Raw genomic sequence first — 25,532 nt, 5'->3', positions numbered from 1 at the left:
AATGAAAGGGCAGATAGAAGCAGAGCTCAGGTCTGCCCTGGACCTTGACCTTGGCCTCAATCTTGCGCTTTGGGAAAGTCTTGCCTGCCAGGCAGCATTAGGCAGAGCCCGGCTGTGCTCTGTTTGCTGGCATCCTTGTGTTTTTCCCTAGAGTCAGGGGAGTTGTGTTTGACCCATGCCCTGCTCAGCACCCAGCACCCTGCCCTGATCTGTGGAGACGCTTGGGCTTCCCAGTGGTTTCAGGAGGCAGCAGGCAGGGTCGCTTCGTGGTGCCCGGCTGAGGCAAGGCACAGAGTGGCATCTCCCCAAGGGGAGCACCTCTCCTCTCAGGCGCTGGCCCTGAGGCCTCACACTTCTCCTGTGGCTCATTTGTGTGTGATTGAACCAGCCTTCTCTTTGTCCCAAGTCCATGGGCCCGTCACAGGTGGGTGCCTTAGCCTTTCCACCTTGGCACAGCTGGCACCAGCCGTGAGCACTGCACACAGTAGGTGCTTTGCTCCCCATCTGGAATTCACCCCGTGGCCACCAGTGCCCTGCGCTGCCCACCCCTCGCTGCCCCTCTGCCTTCTGTGGGTCGTGTGATCAGAAATCTTCCCCTCTGGGGACTCATACACATTTTTATTTATAACTGATAAATCGAGAGAGTCCACCCAAGGCATATCTAAATTAGGTGTGAGATGAGAAGGGAGGGCTTATTCCTCTTTATTTTTCCTCTGTGAGCATTCTGCATGATGCCCTGGTTGCATATATTTTTAGCAGAATTGACCTCAGATACATCGGGAGTACACACCTCGTTTCATTGGCTTTGAATGTGATCGCAATGGGATTCTGCCTGTGAGCCAGGCCTAGGGAACCCTTTGCACAGTAAAATGCGAGAGCTTGGGAGACCCTGGGAGCCTTTAGTCCCAGGATTGACAACTCAGAGACCTGCCCCCGCCCGCTGGGAAGTAGAGTGGTCTGGGGTAAGCAGCAGGCAGCCACTGGCCTGTGCAGTGACTGCTGCCACCCAGAAATGCAGATCAGCACAGAAATGCAGACCTGTGTAGAAATGCAGGCCAGCACAGACCCATGCAGAAATGCAGGCCAGTACAGAAGTGTAGGCCAGTGTAGAAATGCAGGTCAGTGTAGAAATGCAGGCCCATGCAGAAATGCAGGCCTATGCAGAAATGCAGGCCTATGCAGAAATGCATGCCAGCACAGAAATGCAGGCCAGTACCGAAATGCAGGCCCATGCAGAAATGCAGGCCCATACAGAAATGCAGGCCAGTACAGAAATGCAGGCCCATGCAGAAATGCAGGCCCATACAGAAATGCAGGCCAGTACAGAAATGCAGGCCCATACAGAAATGCAGGCCAGTACAGAAATGCAGGCCCATGCAGAAATGCAGGCCCATACAGAAATGCAGGCCAGTACAGAAATGCAGGCCCATGCAGAAATGCATGCCAGTACAGAAATGCAGGCCAGTACAGAAATGCAGGCCCATGCAGAAATACAGGTCAGTGCAGAAATGCAGGCCTGTGCAGAAATGCAGGCCCATACAGAAATGCAGGCCCGTGCAGAAATGCAGGTCAGTGCAGAAATGCAGGCCTGTGCAGAAATGCAGGCCCGTGCAGAAATGCAGGTCAGTGCAGAAATGCAGGCCTGTGCAGAAATACAGGTCAGTGCAGAAATGCAGGCGGTGTAGAAATGCAGGCCCATGTAGGAATGCAGGCCCATATAGACATGGAGCTCAATGCAGAAATACAGGCCCATGCAGAAATGCAGATCAGTGCAGAAAGGCAGCCCCAGGGTTACAGTAGATTTTTTTCAAGCGAAGCCAGAAATCCAGATTTAAGGTGAAATCTCCCTATCTTTTAAATGTTGGCAACTCATCCAAATATCAGAAAATAGCACGTGGTGTTCATACCCTCCTGATTACAGCCCCCACTAGTTACAGTGATTTTAGGAAAATGAAATCAGGGTCCCAAGCATTGAGGAAGGGGTGGAGGAAGAGAAAGCTCAGCCTCAGCAAAGACGATGGAACAGGTGGTGGGGTGGGGGCCTGAGGCTGAGGGAGAAGGGGCGAGGTCACAGCAGGTTACAGGAGGCCCCATCAGCAGTGGGGTGACCAAGATCTGTAAGCTCTTGCTTCCTCCCAGACCTTCCCCAGCTGGAAAGCAGCCTGCAGCCATTCTCCGCTGGAAGCCTGGATGTCTCGGAGAGGTAAGCAGCAGGTGGGAACCCTCTGAGGCTCGCTGGGAACCAGGGCCAGGGAGTGGCAGAGCAAAGGGTGATTGTCCTGTCGCCATTGGGAAGCGACAGCCTTTCCAAGCGCGTGGGGCCATGCAGCAGAATTCCAGAACACTGGGGCTAGTAGGAAGCAATGGGGAGGTGATCTTGCCGGCTCTCCTGCTCTGGGCAGCGCACAAGCTGGTCATCTCCCGGCCCGCAGCAGCGTGCTCATGAGGCGGAGGCTGGCCCGCAGGATCCTGAGCCAGGTCACGGTGCTGGCGTTCCAAGGGGATGCATTGCTGGAGCAGATCAGCGTCATCGGTGGGAACTTCACAGGCATCTTCATCCACCGGGTCACCCCGGGCTCGGCGGCAGACCAGATGGCTTTGCGCCCAGGCACCCAGATCGTGATGGTGAGCCATGCGAGGCCCCTCCTGCCTCCCCATGGGGTCAACAGCAGCAGGTGGGGTGACTCAGGCAGGCTTCAGATGCCCAGACGGTGCAGATCGACTCTGGACTGGGCCCATGCTCTTTACTGGGCTGCTGTAAAGCATTCTGCTCATTTATGGATGAGAGTCACGCTGTGGGGAACCCAGCGCATCACCCACAGTGGCTGCTGCCATGCAGCGCTTCTGACCAGGCAGGGGTCTTTGCATGAGGTCCCTTGACAGGGCTGTTCTGGGTGGTCACTTTGGGTGTGTGCAGTAAAAAACACGTGACATAAAGTTCACTATTTTAACCATTGGGGCATTTCTTGTATTTTTTCCTTTCTGTTTTTTTTTTTTTGTTGTTGTTGTTGTTGTTTTGTTGTTGTTGTTGTTCCTTTGTTTGCTTTTTTCAAACAGGATCTCACCCTGTCACCCAGGCTGGAGAGCAGCGGTTTGATCACGGCTCACTGCAGCCTCGACCTCCCCAGGCTCAGCTGTTCCTCCCACCTCAGCCTCTTAAGTAGCTGGGACCAGATCACAGGCGTGCGCTACCATGCCCAGCTAGTTTGGGGGCATTTTCTAAAACTGTTTTTTGTTGTTATAAAATGCACAAAACTGCTGAGAAGATAAATGGGCACAAATGTACAACCCGGCCGGGCGCGGTGGCTCACGCCTGTAACCCCGGCACTTTGGGAGGCCAAGGCAGGCAAATCACTTGAGGTCGGGAGTTCAAGACCAGCCTGGCCAACATGGCAAAACCCCGTCTCTACTAAAAATACAAAAATAAGCCAGGTGTGGTGGTGGGCACCTGTAATCCCAGCTGCTTGGGAGGCTGAGGCAGGAGAATCACTTGAGCCCAGGAAGTAGAGGTTGCGGTGAGCCTAAATCACACCATTGCACTCCAGCCTGGGTGACAGAGTGAGACTCCATCTCAAAAGGAAAAAAAAAAAAAGTACAGCCTAACTAATTATTAGTGATACATGGGCAGAGAGGGTGACTTTGATGTTGCCTAAAAGCAGATTAAACTTGAAGCCAAAAAAAAAGAAATACTTTGCTGGATGAGGTGGCTCACGCCTGTAATCCCAGCTCTTTGGGAGGCCGAGGTGGGCGGATCATGAAGTCAGGAGTTTGAGACTAGCCTGACCAACATGGTGAAACCCTGTCACTACTAAAAATATATAAGTTAGCTGGGCGTGGTGGCACATGCCTGTAATCCCACCTACTCAGGAGGCTGAGGCAGGAGAATCGCTTGAACCCAGGAGGCAGAGGTTGTAGTGAGCCGAGGCCACTGCACTGCAGCCTGGGTGACAGAGCAAGACTCTGTCTCAAAAAAAAGAAAAGAAAATACTCTGGGCACAGTGGTGCATGCCTGCAGTCCTAGCTACTCAGATGGCGGAGCCCAGGAGATGGAAGCTGCAGTGAGCTATGATTGCACCACCGCACTTGAGCCTGGGCAGCACAGCAAGATCCTGCCTCAAAAAAAAGAAAGAAAAGGAAAGAAAAAGGAAAGCCTGGTGCTTTCTTAATATGAAAAACCATTTAAACCAAGAAATGTGCAAAATGGGCTTCATCTTATCCCAGAGGCTCGCCCTGTGGCCCCCAGGAGGGGACTGGGGATGGGCTTCGCCTTATCCCAGAGGCTTGCCCTGTGGCCCCCCCGGAGGGGACTGGGGATGGCGGGTCTGGGGTGGGAAGGTGAGCACAGAGGAGGGGACAGGATGGGGCTGAGCCCCTTGTCTCCTCTGGGGCAGACGGGAGACCGTGACAGGAGTGTTCCACGCACCCCTCACTGCCCCCTTGGAACAGGCTGTCCAAATGCCGAGCTCCCCCAGGGCTCGAACAAGAGCACATGGAGCTCCTAATGCAAGTGTCCTCCTGTGGTCTCCCCTCCTTCTTTCCAGTTCTCTTTTTTTTTTTTTTTTTGAGACGGAGTCTCACTCTGTTGCCCAGGCTGGAGTGCAGTGGCACAATCTTAGCTCACTGCAACCTCCACCTCCTGGTTTCAGGCGATTCTCATGCCTCAGCCTCCCGAGTAGCTGGGATTACAGGTGCGCGCCACCACGCCCGGCTAATTTTTGTATTTTTAGTAGAGACGCGGTTTCACCACGTTGGCAGGGCTGGTCTCAAACTCCTGACCTCAAGTGATCTACCAGCCTCAGCCTCCCAAAGTGCTGGGATTACAGGTGTCAGCCACCATGCCCGGCCCTTCTTTGCATTTCTAACCATCCTCTTAAGCAGCAGTCCCCAAACTTTTTGGCACCAGGGACCGGCTTCATGGAAGACAACTTTTCCGCAGACCGGGGAGGGGCGATTGTTTGGGGATGGTTCAAACACATTCAATTTATCGTGCACTTTATTTCCATTATTATCACACTGTAATAGATGATGAAATAATTACATACTGCATCATAATTCAGACTCCGCGGGAGCCCTGAGCTTGTTTTCCTGCAGATGGTCTCATCTGGGGGTGACGGGAGACAGTGACAGATCATCAGCGTTAGATTCTCATAAGGAACACACAACCCAGATCCCTCACACGCGCTATTCACAGTAGGGTCCAGGCTCCTGTGGGATCTAATGCTGTGCTGATCAGACAGGAGGCGGAGCTGAGGCGGCAGTGCTCACTCGCCCACCCCTCCCCTCCTGCTGTGTGGCTGGGGTCCTAACAGACCACGGGCCAGTACTAGTCTGTGGCCCAGCGACTGGGGACCCCTGCTCTAAGGTTTCCCAGTTACCAGCTATGTGGTAGTTCAAGCAACAGAGCACATTTACGACGTTCAGGGAGATGGTCCCAGTATCCTAAGGGGACCGATTCCGTTCTAATGGTGTTAAAACACATCTTAATTTTTAATCGTAAAAAATATCTACTCTTCCAAGCTTAGAACAAGGTTGAGAAGAAATGAAGTGGACGGCAGAAGCCCTGCAGGGTGGGCCTTCACAGTGGGGCAGGCTGTGGGTGGGAGAGCCATGGCATTGGTGGGGTGAAGGCCAGGGATGCCACTCAGCAGCCTATAGGGCCCACGACAGCCTGCAGCAACACAGTACGACCCCAAGGCTGAGAAACCCCTATCTAGAATGCTCTTGAATGTTCTAGAACTGAGGTCCTTTCTTTTTTTTTCTTTCAAGAGAGGAAAGTGCTTATCACATAGAAACCCCAACCTCAGCAGCGGAAGGGTTGGGGAAGGGTTGGCAGTTGACTCTCTGGCCAGGAATGTGTGTAGCATGCGTCATGAGAGGCTGGAAGACCCCGCAGAGGCTCTGTGGTGCAGCTTTGTTTTAGTCAAGGCGTGCAGGCCTCATCTCAGCGCCCTGAGTGCCCTCCCTGTCCCGGCTGGATTCAGAGTCCTGGGGGAAAGAGACTGACCTTCTCGACTTGCCCTCAGGTTGATCACGAAGCCTCAGAGCCCTTGTTCAAGGCAGTCCTGGAGGACACAACCCTGGAGCAGGCCGTGGGGCTTCTCGGGAGGGTGGACGGCTTCTGCTGCCTGTCTGTGAAGGTCAACGTGGACGGTACACACGCCACCCCTCTCGAGTGCACAGCTGCCTGGCCAGTCTCCGTGACCCTTGGGTCCCTGGCTTCTCTGCATGCCCAGCACCCAGGGTCCAGGAGAGGATCAGCCAGGCTGTGCCCCAGGTCCCCGGGAGGCCCCCAAGCCAGCTGGAAACCTCCCACTCACTGACTCCAGAGCCAGAGTGGCGTCTGAGGCTGGGGCAGGGTCCTTCCTTCTTTCTGACTTTCATGTTCTGCAACCTTCCTCGAGGCGGGGCTTGCATCCGCAGCTCATTTGTGGCTCATGTTCCCTTTCATCAGGTTATAAGAGGCTGCTCCAGGACCTGGAGGCCAAAATGGTGACCTCAGGGGATTCATTCTACATCCGGGTCAACCTGGCCATGGAGGGGAGGGCCAAGGGGGAGCTGCAGGTGCATTGCAACGAGGTCCTGCACGTCACCGACACCATGTTCCAGGGCCGCAGCTGCTGGCACGCCCACCGCGTGAACCCCTACACCATGAAGGATGCCGTGGGCCACGGCACCATCCCCAACTACTCCCGGTGAGCAGCTTCCCAGAGCTTGGCATGTCCCCAGAGAAGCCCATGGGGAAACGGGGCCCAGCCTGCCTCGGCTTCCTCCTCCTGCCCGGGAGTAGAGGGTGGTCGTGGTGAGACCCCCCTACGGAGGGGAGCCTGCCAAGATCACTGCTGAAGATGGTGTTTTTTTGTGTGATGGATGCTTTATCTCTTGCAAATGAAATGTTCATTCTGGAACTTTCTAGTTCAGGGTTTCTCAGCTTTGGTACCATAAATGTTTGGGGCTGGATCCCTACCTGTAGTGGGGCCTTCCTACACAGGATGCCGGAAGCACTCCCACGCCCCATTTGTGACAACCAGAAATGTCTCCCTATGTTGCCAAGGGTCCCCTGGTCCTCCTAGGACTGTCTTGGTCTTAGCACCGAAAGCCCCACATGCAGCGAACTCCTCAGTCCTGGGCAAGCAGGGACAGCTGGTCACCCTCCCCGGGGAGTGACATTGCCTCCTGTCCTGCTCCATTGAAAACGATTACTCTAGGTCGGCCTATGGGAGGCTCCAAGGTTCAAGTGTGCAGAATGCCAAGTGCTAGAAAGCTCGAGTGTCAAGCTCAGCATCCCCAACCCTTATTGCAAACTCAAGTCCCTTGTGGATCAGAGCCAGCAGATCCTGGGAGAGGGCTGGCACTCTGCATTTCTTTTTTTTTTTTTTTTTTTTTTGAGAGAGTTTCGCTCTTGTTGCCCAGGCTGGAGTGCAATGGCGCGATCTCAGCTCATCGCAACCTCCGCCTCCTGGGTTCAGGCAATTCTCCTGCCTCAGCCTCCTGAGTAGCTGGGATTACAGGCACGCGCCACCACGCCCAGCTAATTTTTTGTATTAGTAGAGACGGGGTTTCACCATGTTGACCAGGATGGTCTCGATCTCTTGACCTCGTGATCCACCCGCCTCGGCCTCCCTAAGTGCTGGGATTACAGGTGTGAGCCACCGCGCCCGGCCGGCACTCTGCATTTCTAACAGCTTTCTCGGTGACTCCAGGCTGCAGGCCATGGACCCACTGTAAATAGTGAGGTTCTGGAGCGGGGCCCTGCACGCTGGCTGCTCATCAGCATCCCCTGGGTACCACCCCAGGATAAGTAAATCAGCATCTCCAAGGGTGGGCTCAGGGCCTGTAGTCTTTGGAAAGCTCTGGACACTGTGATGGCTGCCAGGGTGGAGCACTCCTGCCTGAAGCAAAGGGGTGGCTGGAGCTCTAGGTGGAGCGCCTCCTCTCCCACCCAGCCATCTCCCCCACACCCCCTGCCCCGCTCTCCCCTGCCCAGCTCTCCCCTGCCCTGCTCCCCCCTGCCCCGCTCTCCCATGCTCGGCTCTCCCCTGCTTGGCTCTCCCCTGCCGGGCTACCCACTGCCCGGCTCTCCCCTGCTCAGCTCCCCCCTGCCCCGCTTCCCCCTGCCCCACTTCCCCCTGCCCTGTTCTCCCCTGCCCCACTCCCCCCGCCCCGCTCCCCCCTGCCCTGCTCTCCCCTGCCCTGCTCCCCCCTGCCCCGCTTCCCCTGCCCTGCTCTCCCCTGCTCGGCTCTCCCCTGCCGGGCTACCCACTGCCCGGCTCTCCCCTGCCCCACTTCCCCTGCCCTTCTCCCCCTGCCCTTCTCCCCCTGCCCTGCTCCTGGCAGGAGGCAGCTGGGACAGAACCTCTCCTGGTCTTCGCAGGGCTCAGCAGCAGCTCATAGCCCTCATCCAGGACATGACTCAGCAGTGCACAGTCACCCGAAAGGTGAGGCTCCCGGGAGGGTCCTGGCCCCCTGGGGTGAGCTGGAAGAGGGAAACAGTGCTGGCAGGGAGGCAGGGGACACCGTGTGGAGAGTGCGGGATGCTAACTGGAGGAAGATGACTCCGCCTGTCTCTCCTCTGGGCCCTTCAAACCAGGACAGGGTCTGCAGCCCCCAGCCAGCCTATCTTGCACGGGTGTAGCACATCTCGTGGTGCTCTCAGAGCAGCCGTGTTTCTGCATCACTCCCAGGGCACCCTAGTGACCGTCATCTTCCCTGAATTCCCCCTCCTCTGCGCCAGGCGCCTTTGTGTTCTCCAGACGCGGGACACTTGGCAGGTTGCTAAGCACTATCCTGTCCGTGCGGTTGCTAAGAACCACAGGACGGGGCTCGGCCAGTTCCCCAGGATGATGCGGGACTGAGCACGGGGGAGACCTCTGTCCTTCCTCCTGCCTTGGCAGCCCACCCCTCAGTGCAGGGCCCTGCTTTGGGACTGTCAACCTGAGGACCCCTCGCGCCCCCCACCCTCTGGCACAGGCTCTGGGCATCCTGGCTGTTCAGTGGACACAGTCTGATGGTGCAGAGACCACACTGGATTTACTGGTGGGGTGGATGTCAGGACAGGGGGCTGTTGGGCCCCTGTTGATGGCTTCAACAGCTCCTCCTCCTCCTCCCTTCTCCGTCCCTCCTTCAGCCATCTTCCGGGGGACCGCAGAAGCTTGTCCGCGTCGTCAGTGTGGACAAAGCCAAGGCCAGCCCTCTGTGTTTGTCCTTTGACAGGGGCAAGTCGGACTCCAGCAGGATGGAGGGTGAGGCCTGGTGAGCTGGCACAGGGGCCGCTGGCTCCAAGTGGGCAAGGGGCTTTGGGAGCTGCTGCTATTTGGTCTGCTGGGGCAGGGGGAGGCCACTCATTCAGGCCAGGATCTGCTCTTTAAGAATCATGGTTGACATCCACAGGCATTTCTGGAGAGCAATTGAGCTACCCATCTTTAAAGTCCTGTAAGCCAGTGTTCCTACTTCTGTAATCTGTGGCAATAGAATAGTCCAAAAAAAAAACCAAAAAAAACCCAGTCCAGAAGCGTAATCCCAGCACTTTCGGAGGTCAAGGTGGGTGGATCGCTTGAGGTTGGGAGTTTGAGACCATCCTGGCCAACATGGTGAAACCCTGTCTCTACTAAAAATACAAAAATTAACTGGGTGTGGTGGTGCACACCTGTAATTCCAGCTACTCAGGAGGCTGAGGTAGGAGAATCACTTGAACCCAGGAGGCAGAGGTTGCAGTGAGCTGAGATCACCCTACTGCACTCCAGGCTGGGCGACAGAGTGAGACTCCATCTCAAAAAAAAAAAAGTTCAGGAGAGGAGTACAGGGGCCCAGGACAGAGGGAAGGCTGAACCCTGCGCCCTGGGAGGACGGCTGGGGAGAAGGGTGCTGCTCGCCCAGATTCTTTGGAAGGAAGAAAACCCTGGCTCCTGCCATCCTCCCTGGGGCCTAGAGGAAACTGGGATTAAGTTGCAGGCTGCAAAGTGGAGCCTGGAGAACCACAGAGCTGTGTAACGCACGTGCAAAGGAGCCGCTCTGCCGGGGCTGTGGAACTCAGACCGAGTCCTGTGACCGCTGAGCCTGCAACCCCGGTACTCTAGGTGCTGGGGCTGCGGCAGCCTCCCCCACCCTCCGGCTCCCCTCCTCCGCAGACTCCAGCACGTGCTTCTGGGCCGAGAGCTGCTTCACCCTGGTGCCCTACACCCTGCTGCACCCGCGTCGGCCCGCCGGGCCCCGGCCTGTGCTCTTCGTGCCCAGGGTGGTTGGGAAGATCCTGAGCGAGAAGCTGTGCCTCCTCCAAGGGTTTAAGAAGTGCCTGGCAGGTATACTGTTACCTGGAAACCCCTCCTCCCCCCCTCCCCCCTCCCCTCCTCCTCTCCTCCCCCTCCCCCCCTCCCCCCTCCCCTCCTCCCCCCTCCCCCCTCCCCTCCTCCCCTCCTCCCCCTCCCCCTCCCCTCCTCCCCTCCTCCCCCCTCCCCTCCTCCCCTCCTCCCCCCTCCCCTCCTCCCCTCCTCCCCCCTCCCCTCCTCCCCTCCTCCCCTCCTCCAGTCCCTTCCCTCACCCCTCCCTCCCTCCTCCTCCAGTCCCTTCCCTCACCCCTCCCTCCCTCCTCCTCTACCTCCATCTCCTTCCCTTCCCCACAGTGCACATTCCCCCCTCCCCTCCTCCCCTCCTCCCCTCCTCCAGTCCCTTCCCTCACCCCTCCCTCCCTCCTCCTCTACCTCCGTCTCCTTCCCTTCCCCACAGTGCACATTCCCACACTCACCTGCTCTGTCCAGATAGTTCAGGATGGAGGTGCAGGGCACAGAGCGGGGTGTGCAGAGCCAGGTGTGTAAAGTGGACGCCCTAGGAAAAGCTTTTCCCAGGGCTGGCGGGGGGCCCGGTGACGGGGGTGTTTACCGTGGGACTCCCTGGGACCCCCACACAGCTGGTGTATGAGGGCCCCGTCCCGTGTCATCTGCAGAGTACTTGAGCCAGGAGGAGTATGAGGCCCGGAGTCAGAGAGGGGACATCGTCCAGGAGGGAGAGGTGTCTGGGGGCCGCTGCTGGGTGACCCGCCATGCTGTGGAGTCCCTCATGGAAAAGGTGAAGGCAAGCAGGGGTGGGTAGGGAAGCTGTCCTGGGGAGGGTTTCAGGAATGCAGAGGAGGGGGATGAGATAAAGGTACAGGGACTGACCTGAGACCTGGTGACCTTGTCACTGACCTCTGGGCCCCAACACCCCAGCAGGAGCCCAAACCTCATCTCAGCCAGTCAAGATCAACGTGACCTTGGGTGAAGCCTCCCAGCTGCTTGAGCCTCAGTTTCCTCAGCTGTTGGGGGGCAGTGTTTCATAGGTATTTGTTTGAGAATGAATAGATCCCAGATAACAACACGCTCCATGTTTGACAGCGCAGACAAACGTGTGAAAAGCAGTTCTCCGTGGCCCACAGCTGTGTCTTCACAGGCATGGGAAGCAGGGCCTGGCATCTGGGTGTCTCCCTAGGGGCTGGCAGAGCTCCATGCCAAGTCCACCTCAGTCTCCAGAGCTCAGTTTCTAGATTTTCCCAGTGAAAAATCAAAGGGACGGAAACTCTTCAGACGGCACAGCAAGCAGCTTTATTTAGAAAGTGGCAAACTCAATCGGGCCCAGGGGCTCACACTTGTAACCCCAGCACTTTGTGAGGCTGAGGCGAGAGAATCATTTGAGCCCAGGAGTTTGAGACCAGCCTGAGCAACACAGTGAGACCCCCATCTCTAAATAGAAAAATTTTAACTAAAAAAAATTAAAAAATTAAAAGAGGGCCAGGTGTGGTGGCTCACGCCTCTAATCCCAGCACTTTGGGAGGCTGAGGCGGGTGGATCCCTAAGGTCAGGAGTTCAAGACCAGCCTAGCCAACATGGTGAAACCCTGTCTCTACTAAGAATACAAAAAATCAGCTGGGCTGTGGTGGCACACGCCTGTAATTCCAGCTACTCAGGAGGCTGAGGCAGGAGAATTGCTTGAACCCAGAAAGCAGAGGTTGCAGTGAGCCAAGATTGCGCCATTGCACTCCAGCTTGGGCAATAAGAGCAAAACTCCGTCTCGTAAATAAAGAAGCAAGCGGCCGGGCATGGTGGCTCATGCCTGTAATCCCCATACTTTGGGAGGCCTAGGCAGGAAGATTGCTTGAGCCCAAGAGTTTGAGACCAGCCTGAGCAACATAATGAGACACCGTCTCTATAAAAAAATTAAAAACTAAAAAAATAAAAAGAGAAGAAAGTGGCAAGCTCTCTTCCCCCATCTCCTCTGCAGAATCAGTGCTGCCCAGCTCCTGCCCTCAGCCTGCCCAGAGGGCCCTTCAGACCTGGGCACGGGCTCCCTTTCCTTCCTCCGAGGCCCCTGATCTCGACTCACTTCTCCCTCTCCCTCCCGCAAAGAACATCCATGCCCTCCTGGACGTCCGGCTGGACAGTGTCTGCGCCCTGCACAGAATGGACATCTTCCCTATCGTCATCCACGTCTCTGTCAATGAGAAGATGGCGAAGAAGCTCAAGTAGGTGCATGCTGGGGGCTGGGCAGCGGGCTCTGAAGTGGCTCCTGGGCTCCCCAGAAGCCCACAGCAGGTGCCTCCGGAGTGCACTCTGCGGCTTTCAGGAACCTGAGGCGCTGACAGGGCAGTTTCCACACAACTTTGGGACAAGGGCCCTGCTGATGGCTCATGACATTCCTCTGATTTTGGCCGGGCACAGTGGCTCATGCCTGTAATCCCAGCACTTTGGGAGGCTGAGGCAGGCAGATCACTTGAGGTCAGGAGTTCGAGACCAGCCTGGCCAACATGGAGAAACCCTGTCTCTACTAAAAATACAAAAATTAGCAGGGCATGGTGGCACACACCTGTAGTCCCAGCTACTTGGGAGGCTAAGGCAGGAGAACTGCTTAAACCTGGGAGGTGGAGGAGTTGCAGCGAGCCAGAGATCACACCATTGCACTCCACCCTGGGTGACAGAGCAAGACTCCATCTCAAAAACAAACAAACAAAAGAAAAACAAAAACAAAAACTAGCTGGGCGTGGTGGCAGGTGCTTGTAATCCCAGCTACTTGGGAGGCTGAGGCAGGAGGATCTCTTCAACCCGGGAGGCGGAGGTTGCGGTGAGCCGAGATCAAGCCACTGCACTCAAGTCTGGGCAACAGTGAGACTGTGTCAAAAAAGAAAAAAAACTACTCTGATCTCATGCTCACCAAACAAACTCGATTTCAAATCTGGCCTCTCAGGAATCTTGATACCAGGATGAGGGTGCCTTTTGCAGTGGGCAAAAATAGCCCAGTCACTGGCAAATGACATTTTATCACTGAAATTTAAAGTTGTAAATTAACACATTGGCACTCCCTCCCCAAGGGCAGCCTAGAGGACCACTGTGAGGCCTGGCCTCGGGCCTGGCCTCAGCTCCACCGACCCTCCGCGCTTACTGGGGTGCGGTCTCATTCTGTTTGACTAAGGACAAAAAAAAAAGGTAAAAAAAATTACTCGGTTTCCTGGGGACAGACCAGGATGTCTTGCTACCGTGCGCGTTCCGCTCTGGGAGCCAAGGCTGCGCTCCGGACGGCCTGCCCCAGCCCCGGGGCCCGGGCCCCGTCTTCTTTACAAGGTCCTCTCAAAGCGAGGCCACCTGTGTTCAGGGGCGTTTGGGTGCGTGTCAACACTACCCCAGCCGGCTGCTGGGCCCTTGCCCTCCCCTGAGCCCACCCCCCCGTCTCTGGCCTGTGCAGGAAGGGCCTACAGCGGCTGGGCACCTCGGAGGAGCAGGTCCTGGAGGCCGCCAGGCAGGAGGAGGGAGACCTGGACCGGGCGCCCTGTCTGTACAGCACCCTGGCTCCCGACAGCTGGAGCGACATGGACGGCCTGCTCAGCTGTGTCCGCCAGGCCGTAGCTGACGAGCAGAAGAAGGTGGTATGGGCGGAGCAGAGCCCCCAGTGACGCACCCGTACACCTTCCCGGGACTGCGGGGCCTCTGGGTGCCGATGAATGAGCCCAGGGCCTCTGGCAGAACTGTGGGCTCCTAGGCACATGAGGCCAGCTCTCCCCTCTGGCTGGGGACTACCCTTAAACCCTCACCGCGTGCAGGGCGCACACGGTGAAGCCACTTGTATCTGCTTACTTTTCTGTGGAAACCATCTTCACCCGTCACCAGGCTTGCCATGGTCTGAACTGGAGACCCTGAGAATGTTTCTGCAGTGGGAAAGGAGGGACGTCTTTCCACACCTTCCCTAGAACTAGAGGCTCCCCCTGTCTGTAAAACCACCTGTCTGTAGGCCTGATACAGATCCGTGGGCCTGCACTTCCTTCTACATTCTGATGTGTCAAAGGCTCGCTCCAAAACCACAGAGGCAGTGGGTGGGGAGTCAGGGGGGCCCCCAAGGTTGCTGCCAGCCTTGCCGGGGGCAGAGGCACAAGCCCACATATGCCGTGACCCTGGCCACCTTTTCTCAGCTTCTGAGGCTGCGATGCCTCCGAACTCCAGTTTACAGAGGCCAGTGTGTTTACTTGTAAATGATGTTTCTGGGTGATACAGACAGTACTTTCAGAGGGCCCATGCCCTGTGGCCTCCATGCCCGTTCAGTGGGGGCGTCCTGGAGGAGCCTGGCACCAACACCCCTGTACAGGGCCCGGCGGACTCTGCCTTCCCCCAACCTGACTTTGCACCCCCAGGGCTCAGGGGAGGACCCAGGTCCCCCAGCGCCTGGCCTTGCCCGACCTCCTGGGACTGTGGCAGAGTGAATGCCATTAGACAACAGTGTCCGAAAACCAGGAAGCTGTTCTAGAATTTGGTATTGTCATAAATGAGTTCAGAAAAAGAACTGTATATTTTACTAAAATAAAAAGCTTTTACAGTAGCTGGCCTGTGGCTTCCCCAGCCCACCCCAGTATGGAGTGATGGGAGAAAGGGTAATGGCAGCCCACCCACTCGAGGAAGCGCCCTCTCCTTTGAGGGGTGTCCAGGCCCAGCTTCTGCTCCCGAGGTGGGTGGGGGCAAGGCAGGAACGGCGCACTCTCCCAGCAATGCCGGTGTCACCCAAGAATTCACCCAAGCCAGAGGACAGGGGCATCGCCATACCTTCATCTTCAGACACTCTCAAAAGAGATAAGCTTCTGCCCAGAAACACTCATCACTCAGGGAGCCTGCTGCCAACCAGCTGAAACCTGCCTGGGGACCTGGTGCTTGACCAGAAGCAGCAGAAACCTGGCCAAGGGTCACTCAAAGGCTTCCGCTAGGCCAGAGGCTGGGAAGAGCCAGGCGCTGTGCTCACAGGCGAGTGTAGCCGGGACCCACTCTGCCCGCTGCTCATGCAGCACAGAAGCCCCCATCTGCTCTCTGGGAAGGGTTCAGAAGCATCTGTGGGTGCTGAAGTCTGAAGAGGCCTCAAGCCTCCCATTTGCAGGTCCCCAAACCAAGCCAGAAAACAGACCCCTTGTCATGGGCTGGGGATGCCGCCCTGTCCGCAGATCATGGCTAGAATTCTGTGCCGGGACGTGGTTCAGACACGAGACAGCCGTGTCCCCTGCCATGACAGCAGTGCCCCTGGCGGTGGAGGGGCTGGGCACACACTCTGGTCCCCCTCCAGGCATTGGTGGGAGTGACAGCCTGCAGGAAGGAAGGACCCACCCTGGACGGGAGTGTGGAGGGAAGGGCTGTCATCACTGCTCCCCAGGCTGGCCGCCACAGGGATGTGTGTGGGACGTGTGCACAGGCCTCCCGGGGTGGTCACAGCTCGTTGTGGAGAGGCTGGCACTGGGGAGAGAGCTTCTCCTCCAGGACACCGTCAGGGGCGCACACCCAGGGGTCGTGGGTCTCCCACTGCCACTTGGATAGCTGGGCCCGAAGCATCTCCAGAACCTGAGCAAAGCGTGGGTCGGTGGCCAGGTTCTGGGTCTCATGGGGGTCCTGGCTCTGGTCGTAGAGCTCCCAGCGTGCCCGGTAGTAGTAATGATGGAGGTCCTTGTACCAGCCCGTGGGCCGCCCAGCTGCGGTGCGGTTCAGAAGGTCCTGGAAGGTGGGTGAGACGTAGAAGTCCTGGTCGATGGGAAAGGGCATCTTGAAGTTGAGGTTGTGCACGAGGCGGAAGTTCTGGTGGTGCACGGAGCGCATGGGGTAGGACATGGTGACCTCGTGGTGGCTCTGGCTGCCGAAGACGGTGGCCCAGCAGGGCTCGGCCTCCAGCGCTGGCAGGAGGGACCGGCCAGTGAGCTGGATGGTCTTCGAGCCAAAGATGGCATAGCTGGGGTAGGGGATGGAGAACCAGTCCAGGATGGTGGGCGTGAGGTCTGGAAGGGAAGCGGCATCTCAGAGCTGCACAGCCCTCAGCACACAGGAGCTGCCCTTGAAGGGCCGAACCTGTGCCGCTCCGGGCGGGTACCTTCTCCAATCCAATCAGCAGCGGGACGTGCCTTGTCCAGCTGACACCTCTCACTGCCAGCCATCTCTCTGGGCCACGGTGCCTCGGATGGCATAGCAAGAGGCCCCGACTCGGTGACATTTAGGATCCTCCTAAAATCCTACAGACCAGAAAAGAAGTCTGCTCCCACCCTGTGGTGGGTGCGGCCTCAGTGCTCCTGGCTCATGCTTTGGGGCCAGAGAGAGTTGTGGGCCCCAAGAGTGATGTGGGCCCCAAGAGAGTTGTGGGCCCCAAGAGAGATGTGGGCCCCAAGAGAGGTATGGGCCCCAAGAGAGATATGGGCCCCAAGAGAGATGTGGGCCCGAGCTGGGAGGGAAAGGGAACCTGAGTGTGCTGCCGCCCCAGCGCACCCCTCCTGGAGGCTCTGCCAGGCAGTGTGCAGGACATGGCGGGCCTCTGCCCTGTGCCAAGGGGCTCACCCTGAGCCCTTCACAAAGTCTTCCTGCACCCCTATCTTTGTCTGCACGTTCATAACATGGGACTAGATGTCCCAGGGCTTTTTAAAAATGAGCAGGGTCATGAGGTGCTTTGGGACCCCCAGGAAGGCAGGATGGGGTGCAGAGATGCTCAAAAAGGGGTCCCCAGGCCCACAGTATCAGCATCACCTGGGAACATGTCAGACATGCAAATTCTTGAGCCCTACCAAAATCTACTGAATCAGACACTCTGGGGTTTCAGTCTGGATATTAATAAGCATCCCAGGTGATTCTGAAGCTCATCCAGGGTAGGCGGGGAAAAGCAGTGGTTTTGAAAGCAGTGGGATCCAGGCTGGAATCCTAGCTTAGTGCTTACCAGCTGTGCAGTCTTGAACAGCCTACTTCACCCCTCTGAGCCTCATTCTTTTCCTCTGTAGAGTGGGAGTAACGGTCCCTTCCTTGCTCAGACGATACGAGAGCCACGTGAGGTAATGGGTGTGGAGCAGCATCTGACGCATCGTGGCCCCGGCGCACGTCCACTCCCACCCCTTCCCTGACGGAGGCAGCAGAGGCATACCTAGGAGGCTGACGTAGGCCTCGCTGACCTGGCCCCAGCGTTTCGGGTGCTCCGGGGATGACAGCAGTAAGGGCTCGGCGGCGCCCGGCCAGTACAGGTTGGTCCTGCCACTGGGGAAGGGGATCCCGTTGTCGGATGTGAAGATCACCAGTGTGTCGTTCAGGACACCTGCCTCACGCAGCTCCTGGAGCACAAGTCCAACTCCTGCAGTGAGGGGCAGGAGAGCAGAGCTCAGCCGCAGACACCTGCGGAGGCAGGGGAGTGTGGGGACCCGCCCACTGCTTCATCTGGCCACTGGGCTCCGGTGCTTTCTGGATTTGAAAGCACTCCTGCCAGGCACGGTGGTTCACGCCTGTAATCCCAGCACTTCGGGAGGCCGAGGCGGGTGGATCACGAGGTCAAGAGATCGAGACCATCCTGGTCAACATGGTGAAACCCCATCTCTACTAAAAATACAAAAAATTAGCTGGGCATGGTGGCACGTGCCTGTAATACCAGCTACTCAGGAGGCTGAGGCAGGAGAATTGCCTGAACCCAGGAGGCGGAGGTTGCGGTGAGCCGAGATCGTGCCATTGCACTCCAGCCTGGGTGACAAGAGCGAAACTCCGTCTCAAAAAAAAAAAAAGAAAGCACTCCTGTTCTTCCCACCGGCCCTGGCTCTTGCGTGGCTCTGCCAAGCTCCCAGTCTCTGAGCAGGCCTCGAATGGGCCTCCCGGAACTCTAGCCTTCCCTTGGTACTTCAGCGTCATCCCCAGGCACCTGCTCCCTGCTGCCCACCAGCTTCTGGGTTCTCTGGAATCTCATGTCTGTCCCATGGAGCAAATAGGGCAGGGGCCAGAAGACAAGCTTTCCTCTATACCCACTGCTTCCCAGATCACCAAGAATTAGTGGCACCAACAGGGAAATGGCAGAGGTCCCAACCTCCAGTTGTGGGTTGAATGGTGACCCCCATCCCCAAAGGGGAGGGGGTCATGTGCACCGGAATCTGTGAAGGGGACCTTGTATCAGCATCACCTGGGAACATGGCAGAGGTCCCAACCTCCAGTTGTGGGTTGAATGGTGACCCCCATCCCCAAAGGGGAGGGGGTCATGTGCATCGGAATCTGTGAAGGGGACCTTGTTTGGAAAGGGGCACTTTGCAGATAAAGATCCTGGGACAAAATCATCCTGAAGTGCCCAGCCAGCCCCTAAATCCAATGACGGGGTCCTTATAAGAGGAGGAGACGCGGGCAGGAGAGGAGGCAGGAAAAAGGCGTGTGAAGGTTTAAGCAGAGATGGGGGCGATGCTGCCGCCAGCCCAGAACACTGAGCCCTGCCACAGCCCCCAGAGCTGCAGGAGGAAAGGCAGGGGTCTCCCCCAGACCTTCAGGGGAGCGTGGCCGTGCTGACACTTTGATTTCAAACTTGTGGCCTCCAGAACTATGAGAGGACAAACTTCGGTTGTTGTAAGCCATCCAGTTTGTGTACTTTTTAGTACAGCCACAAAAAACTCACATGCCCCAAGTTCTCCATCTGCATAAGCGAGGGAACTCCAGACCCCACATCCGACTCAGGTCCTGTTGCTGGAAGTATCTGGAGTCTTCACCCAACCAACCTCTGGGGCGCCCTAAGGTCCCAGCCCAGCAGCAGCTCCACGTCAGGGCAGCCCCGGGGTGGGTCCCCATGCCACCTGCAGACCCCTCCTCTCAATGTGGGCTCCACCTGCCGCTGCACAGGGCCTGCCACCCTGAGACCCTCACCCACACTCTGCTGTGACCTGACTGAGAGGGTGCTGGCCCAGGATGGGGGACCCAGGCTGTGGCACCCCCCCCGGGCACACAGGGCCTGCCACCCTGAGACCCTCACCCACACTCTGCTGTGACCTGACTGAGAGGGTGCTGGCCCAGGATGGGGGACCCAGGCTGTGGCCCCCCCCCGAGTGCCCGGTTCCGCAAGCCCACCTTGGTCCATGCGGCCGATGGTGGTGTACTGAGCAGCCAGGTCGGCTCGGGCTGCCGGGGTGTTGGGGACGAAGTAAGGCACCTGGGGCAGGTGGAAGGAGCCAGGCTTAGAACGGACTGACTGCAGAGCGGCACCCAGCCTTCTCCCCAGGCCTCCTGTGAATGGATTAGCCCAGAAGAGCCTCACTCTGGACCATCCCGTCTCTCTACGGTTCTCTCTGTGACCCGACGATGGGAACCTGAATCCAATTCGGTTAAAGCATCTTTCTTCCTCACCTAGGGCCAGAGCTGCAAGCTCACGGGAGGGCCGCATCCCTGACCCAGGGCTGAGGGGCGTCCTGAAACGAGGGAGGGGCCTCCTACCAGCACATCCTGTGGGTCATAGGCCTGCGGAGTCCAGTCTGGGATGCGACCCATGCCGCTTTCTCCATTGCCAAACTTCTCACAGAAGGCTCCGTACTGGGGCTGGGAGTGCCCACAGCGGTGGGGGTCGTGGAAGGCGACGTAGAGGAAGAAAGGCCTGCACGGGACAGGCTCATTGCCAAGGCTGCAGGGCCAGTGCTGCCTGACACAGGAAGCCCCTTGGCTCTGCCTCCTCCTCTGTATCTGGACGTCAACCTGTGACCCTCACTGCCTCAGTTTCCCCACGTCCCTTCTCCTCCTGACCAGACTAACTTGAGTACCCAGAACCTTCTCCCCTGCCCCCACTCCAGCCACATGGGGGCCCATGCATCCCACCTGAAGACTCGGCTGTGCTCTGGGGCCAGCCGCCAGGGGAAGGGGCAGGGGCCCCGCCTCGTACCGGTCGTCCTGAGTCTGCAGGAATTTCCGGACGAGCAGCTTAATTCTCGTGATGTTCCGCCCCACCTGGAGGACAGAGCTGTTCTCCTCGGTGTAAGCAAAGTCAAACGGGTACACGGTCTCCGGCCCAACATGCTTCTTCCCGATGATGCCTGGGTGGGAAGAGAGGCCTGTCTAGAGTCCCTTCAGCCTCCCAACCCCCCTGCTCCCTTCCTTGCCCCCTCAGACCTAAGCACACTGTGGGTTCTCGTGGACTCACAGCCTAGCCAGGACTCAAAACCAGGCCCAGGTCCTTTGGGACAAGAGCTAAGGGCAGGCCACAGGGGGTGCCTTGGGACAGGGCACTGAACCTCCTGGGCTCCGGCCGGGCCTCTGTGCCTCACCCTGCGCCCTGCCCTCAGCGCAGCGTTCTCACCTGTGCGCACGCCAGCCTGGCCGAGCAGCAGCGGCAGGCTCCGCACCCTGTCGAAGGAGTTGAAGTGGTGCACGTCCTGGTGCAGCCCGTACATCCCATTCTGATGCTGCCGGAAAGACGCATGAGGTCCGGGGCCCCACCAGCCGCACCTGTCCTCACACGGCCCTCCCATCACCAGGGGCTTTCTCAGGGCCCCCGATTTAGACTTCAAGTGGCCAGAACCTAGAGAGCCTGGCTCCACCTCCCACTCCCCGCCTGAGAGGCCCATGGGTCCCTCCCATGAAAGGAGGACTTCACAAGGAAGAAGGGGTCCTGGAGGGCGTGCACCGGCGTGAGGTGGCCTGGGTGTTCTTTTTGCACATCTGCACTTCTCAGCTCTTCTGTTACGACACATCACAGAGTGAAAAAGACAGAGCCAGGCCTTGTTTATGACCTAGTTATTTTATACTGTAAAACAAACTGCATTTTTTAAAAACTCAGACTGCCTAGGGCGGTATCAGGCAAGGAGGAGCCCCTCCTAGTCCTGTGGCCTACTGCCGGAAGTGGGCACACCTGTGTCCGGATGAGCCTCTCAGGAAGCATCTGCACCCATGCATGTCATCTCCACACCCTGGCCTTCCATTCAGCCTCAGCCTCAGATGGAGACAGCACTTCACTTACAATAAGCTAAGATCACAAGGTAAGATACCAAAAGTAAGTGCCCATTGGCCAGGTGCCATGGCTCACGCCTGTAATCCCAGCACTTTGGGAGGCTGAGGAGGGCTGATCAGTTGAGGTCAGGAGTTTGAGACCATCCTGGCCAACATGGAGAAACCCTGTCTCTACTAAAAATACAAAAATTAGCCAGGCATGGAGGTGTGCACCTTTAATCTCAGCTACTCAGGAGGCTGAGGCAGGAGAATCCCTGGAACCCAGGAGGCGGAGGCTGCAGCGAGCTGAGATCACACCGCCGCACTCAAGCCTGGAGACAGAGTGAGACTCCAACTCAAAAAAAAAAGACATAAAAGGACTAGTCCTGTGTGATTCCACTCCTATGTGCCCCTGGAACAGTCAGATTCATTGAGATGGAGGGAGAATGTTGGTCGGCAGGGGACGAGGAGGGAGAATGTAGAGCTGGTGTTTCGTGGGGACAGAGCTTGTGTTTGGGAAGATGGGAAACTTCTGGAGATGGATGGATGGGGTGATGGCTGCGAGGCACTGTGAATGTGCTTAATGCCACGGAACATGTACTGGAAAACGGCTAAGCTGGGAACGCTGATGTGTGTGCATTTTACCACCATGAAATAGGAGCGTGCGTGCCTAACGGCGGCAGGTCCCTGCACATAGCGCTCCTGGGACACTGTCACAATGGCGGTTCACACTGAGTAAGCACACCAGGCCTCACGCTAAGTGCTTACATACGCAGCATCAGCCTCGCCAGTCCCCATTATACCCGCCATCTTACAGATGAAGAAACTGAGGCACAGGAGGTAGGTCACTTGCTCAAGGCCACACAGAGCAGTGAAGATAGGGCTGGCAGGTGGGAGTCGGAGCCCCAGTCTGTACTCACGGCCAGCGGCTGTGCCTCCTCCTGGAGGTGGGAGGGAAGTGGGCAGTCCCCCCTCAGGGAGCCCAGGGATGGGAGACGTGGCAGAGGCCTGGGCCCCGGACGCAGCCTGTCTACTCCCGGCCCACCCCTCCTCCTGCCTCTTGCACCTCACCTGGGGCAGGCCGGTGAGGAGGCTGGCACGGCTGGGAGAGCAGCTGCTGACGGAGGTGAAGGCGTTGCGGAAGAGGAGGCTGCGGCGGGCCAAGGCGTCCAGGTGCGGGGTGGCAATGACGCTGTTGTTGTACGCACCACTCTCAAAGCCACCGTCATCCGCTGCGTAAAGTGGGAGACAGAGAGCACGTGGTGGGCTGGGGTCACGAGAAACAGCGCCGGGAGTGAGGGAGGCTGGGGCTGTGATGCCAGGGGGCAAGTTACCCAGGTGGGCATGGTACTGACGCAGCACAAACGCTATCGTGACAGAGCACTTCATTACCTAGGAGGCGTGACACCTGAGGGGGTACAGCAGGCAAGCATGATACCAGAGGGCATGTTAGCAGGCGGGCATGTTAGCAGGCGGGCACGTATAGGAAGGCTCCCTACCTACTGGGTATATTAGCAAGCAGGCATGGTACCCAGTAGACATGATACATGGTGGGTTGTTAGCAGGTGAGCAGGGTATGTAGGCTGGACTGATAGATGGTAGGCATAGCAGGTGAACATGGTACCCAGGCAGGCCTAATACCCGGTGGGTGTGTTAGCAGGTGGGCTGGTACCCAGCAGGCCTGATACCTGGGTGGGCATGAGAGCAGGCAGGCATGGTAACCAAGTGGTCATCATAGGCAGGCTTCATACCCCAACAAGCTTGATGATACCCCAAGCAGGCATGATACCCAGTGGGTATGTTGGCAGGTGGGCACAGCACACAGGCTAAACTGATAGCTGGTGGGTATAAGCAGGTGGGCATGGTACCCAGGCAGGCCTGGCACCTGGGTGGGTATGTTAGCAGGCAGGCATGGTACCCAAGTGGTCAAGATACTCATGCAGGCATGATACTCCAAGAAGCTTGATGATAGCCCAGCAGGCATGCTACCTGGGTGGGCATGTTACCCGGCTAGGCATTTAGGCAGACGGTGGCTGAATGAGTGGCCATAGCACACTGCTGGGCAATTCTGGGCTCTGCAGACACTGCCTGGGGCAGAGGGCAGGAGAGCCTTGCCCAGCACATGTCTAAGGATCTGTGTGTGTGCCCCACCACTGCTTCTCAGTGATGCCATCTCAAAGGCCAAGTAAACTTCAGATTGTATAGTTCAACCCTTTCACTCTACGCAAAACAGCTGAGGCCCAGAAAGGTGAAGTACAGGGCTCTGAGCTTCTACAACCACACCACACTTCTTCCCCTGCTCTGGGGTAGACGACACTGGGGGCACCCCAGGAGAGGCTGGTGGAAACTCCCAGGACCAACACCTTCCCCCAGCTCCCTCAGAGGCAATGCGGTCCATGGCAGAGGAGGCTGCACAGCTTCAAGCTGGGCTCCCATCCTCCACCCCACAGCACCCATGGGGTGTGAGCGCATGGCAGCCAGGTATGCCCGGAGCGAGAGCGGGCTGCTGTGCTCCCTACCTGCAGCCCAGAAGGAAAGCTGCCCTTCTCCAAACCCAGAGTGTCTTGGCACTTGGCTGTGGGCCTGCTATGAACGGAACTGTGTCCTCCCAGAATTCATGCGCTGAGGCCCTGATATCAACATGATTCTATCTGGAGACAGGGTCCTTAATTAAGGTTAAATGAGGTCATAAGGATAGGACCCCGATCTGACAGGACTGTTGCCTTACAAGAAAAGAGAGAGAGAGAGCCGGGTGCCATGTTTTGTGCCTGTAATCCCAGCACCTGGGAGGCCGAGGCAGGAAGATCGCTTCAGCCCAAGAGTTCGAGACCAGCCTGGGCAACACAGTGAGACTTTGTCTCTACAAAAATTAACTGGGCATGGTGGTGTGCACCTGTGGTCCCAGCTACTTGGGAGGCTGAGACAGGAAGATCACTTGAGCCTGGGAGGTTGAGGCTGCAGTGAGCTGAGATTGTGCTGCTGCACGCCAGCCTGGGTGACAAAGTGAGACTGTCTCACAAAAAGAAAGAAAAGAAAGAAAAAGGAAAAGAAAAGAAAGTGGAAAGAAAGAAAGAAAAAAGAAAAGAGAGGAAAGAAAGGAAGAGGAAGTGCGACCCCCTCCCGCTTGTCATGTGAGGAAACAGTGAAAGGATGACACCTGCAAGCCGAAAGTGGACCCTCAGTGGAACCCAACCAAGCTGGCCCCCGACCTTGGATTCTCAGCCTGCAGAATTGTGAGAAATACATTTCTGTTGTTTAAGCCAACCTATGGCAGTCCGCGCTAAGACCGGCCCTAGAGCAGGGGCTGCACGGCCGGGGCTCTGAGAGCCTCCAGTGGGAATCCCATCCGCAGATGAGGGTCCAGGAAGATTCTCCGCTGTGTTTCTGGGAGGTGAGGAGTCGGCAGGAGAGCTATTTATGTTACAGTGAGCCGAACCCCCGCCCAGAGACCACTAAGCTAATCAGAAAGAGGGCACCTGGCAGCGTGCCAGACCTCAGAAGGGGAAAGAATCACAGGCCTTGTCACTTGTCAAGGGCCAGGGCTTGATTACCCAAACCGGAAGTCTTGTGAGCAGCACAGTGCTTGCCCGAGAGGAACCTGGGGTTTCTGAAAGGGGCCGGGATTGGGGGAGACGGTGGTGGGGGGTGGTGGAGGGCTGTGCCCTCGGACAAGGGAAAAGGCAGCTGAACCACAGCCTCTAGGGTCGGAAAAGATTACACTAGGGAGGAGATGAGAGCCAGGAGGGCACCCTGTCTGCAGTCTCTGGGGACTTGAGCACCAGCTCCTCCTCGGGCATCCCCTCCCGAGAGGGATCTGGGATCCGTGGACCCCCTGGGCCCTGGCTGGGCAGGGTCAGAGGCGGGTGGGGACAGGCGGCAGGAGGTAAGGTAGCGGGGCTGGATGCTGGGGCTCACCCCTCCACCCCTCGCTGCCCTCTCTGGGGAGACACCCATTTGGAGTCTGAGGGCAGCGCAGAGGGGTGGGCGAGAGGGAATGGCAGGGGGATACAAGGGCAGGGCACAGCAGGGTCAACACTGGCCAAGGTAGGGAGGAGGCCAGTGGCCACTTCCGCGGGCCACGGCAGGTGGGCGTGGGAGGGCGGCGCCGGCACTCACCGAGAAGCAGCAGTGCGTTCCGGTGGCGCGCCCGGCAGAGCCCCAGGACCAGCAACAGCGCGCAGCAGGCGGGCCCGGGGCGGCGCATGGCGGCTGCGGTTCCGGCTTCGGCGCGGGCTCTGGTCTCCCGCTCGGCCCCGCCCCTGCCGCGCTCGGCCCCGCCCCCGGTCACGCCCCTGCCACGCTCGGCCCCGCCCCCAGTCACGTGCGCCCCAGACCCCGCCCCGGCCCGTTCCCGGTGACTCCTGCGGA

The 25,532-nt window shown here is 57.8% G+C and overlaps 3 protein-coding genes across 4 annotated transcripts in view; 2 read left to right on the top strand and 1 right to left on the bottom strand.

Moving 5' to 3' along the window:
- CARD14 (caspase recruitment domain family member 14) overlaps positions 1 to 14,679 on the top strand; it is a 41,360-nt gene extending 26,681 nt beyond the window's left edge. Inside the window, exons 13-22 of the mRNA XM_021666346.2 lie at positions 2,140 to 2,203; positions 2,433 to 2,625; positions 6,024 to 6,150; positions 6,452 to 6,692; positions 8,372 to 8,435; positions 9,125 to 9,239; positions 10,125 to 10,295; positions 10,937 to 11,058; positions 12,372 to 12,487; positions 13,702 to 14,679. Of these exons, the coding sequence (XP_021522021.2) occupies positions 2,140 to 2,203; positions 2,433 to 2,625; positions 6,024 to 6,150; positions 6,452 to 6,692; positions 8,372 to 8,435; positions 9,125 to 9,239; positions 10,125 to 10,295; positions 10,937 to 11,058; positions 12,372 to 12,487; positions 13,702 to 13,909 (1,421 nt within the window). The 3' untranslated portion in view covers positions 13,910 to 14,679. The remainder of the gene's footprint in view (positions 1 to 2,139; positions 2,204 to 2,432; positions 2,626 to 6,023; positions 6,151 to 6,451; positions 6,693 to 8,371; positions 8,436 to 9,124; positions 9,240 to 10,124; positions 10,296 to 10,936; positions 11,059 to 12,371; positions 12,488 to 13,701) is intronic.
- Positions 14,680 to 14,777: 98 nt separating this feature from the next.
- On the bottom strand, positions 14,778 to 25,368 carry SGSH (N-sulfoglucosamine sulfohydrolase). 2 transcript variants are annotated; one of them, XM_012452760.3, is made up of 8 exons: positions 25,281 to 25,368; positions 22,236 to 22,396; positions 20,536 to 20,641; positions 20,122 to 20,272; positions 19,683 to 19,839; positions 19,320 to 19,401; positions 17,380 to 17,583; positions 14,778 to 16,255 (listed from the first exon to the last, which is right to left on the bottom strand). In XM_012452760.3, exons 1-8 carry the CDS (start codon positions 25,366 to 25,368, stop codon positions 15,696 to 15,698), a joined length of 1,509 nt encoding a protein of 502 aa, XP_012308183.2. In that variant the 3' UTR covers positions 14,778 to 15,695. The 2 variants fall into 2 exon arrangements, with proteins under 2 accessions (XP_012308183.2, XP_012308181.2); XM_012452758.3 differs by lacking the exons at positions 22,236 to 22,396; positions 25,281 to 25,368 and having other exon boundaries at positions 20,536 to 22,204.
- Positions 21,598 to 25,532, top strand: part of SLC26A11 (solute carrier family 26 member 11) — a 30,340-nt gene continuing 26,405 nt past the window's right edge. The window contains exon 1 of the mRNA XM_064369574.1: positions 21,598 to 22,004. The gene's annotated coding sequence lies outside the window, so the exon portion shown is untranslated. The remainder of the gene's footprint in view (positions 22,005 to 25,532) is intronic.

The sequence above is a fragment of the Aotus nancymaae genome, unplaced genomic scaffold (genome assembly GCF_030222135.1).
Source record: "Aotus nancymaae isolate 86718 unplaced genomic scaffold, 86718_ANA_hifiasm-v0.15.2.pri h1tg000089l, whole genome shotgun sequence".
In the NCBI taxonomy this organism is placed as follows: domain Eukaryota; kingdom Metazoa; phylum Chordata; class Mammalia; order Primates; family Aotidae; genus Aotus; species Aotus nancymaae.
This window is presented reverse-complemented; position numbering and strand designations above follow the sequence as displayed.

What these genes read in the sequence shown, in the direction of transcription:
- SGSH (XM_012452758.3), bottom strand. Translation starts at nt 20,929, where the DNA reads ATGTGTCGTAACAGAAGAGCTGAGAAGTGCAGATGTGCAAAAAGAACA. An exon ending in CCAGGCTGGCGTGCGCACAG is followed by an intron (nt 20,273 to 20,535) that starts GTGAGAACGCTG and finishes CTTCCCACCCAG; the next exon opens with GCATCATCGGGAAGAAGCAT. An exon ending in CTGCAGACTCAGGACGACCG is followed by an intron (nt 19,840 to 20,121) that starts GTACGAGGCGGG and finishes TGTCCCGTGCAG; the next exon opens with GCCTTTCTTCCTCTACGTCG.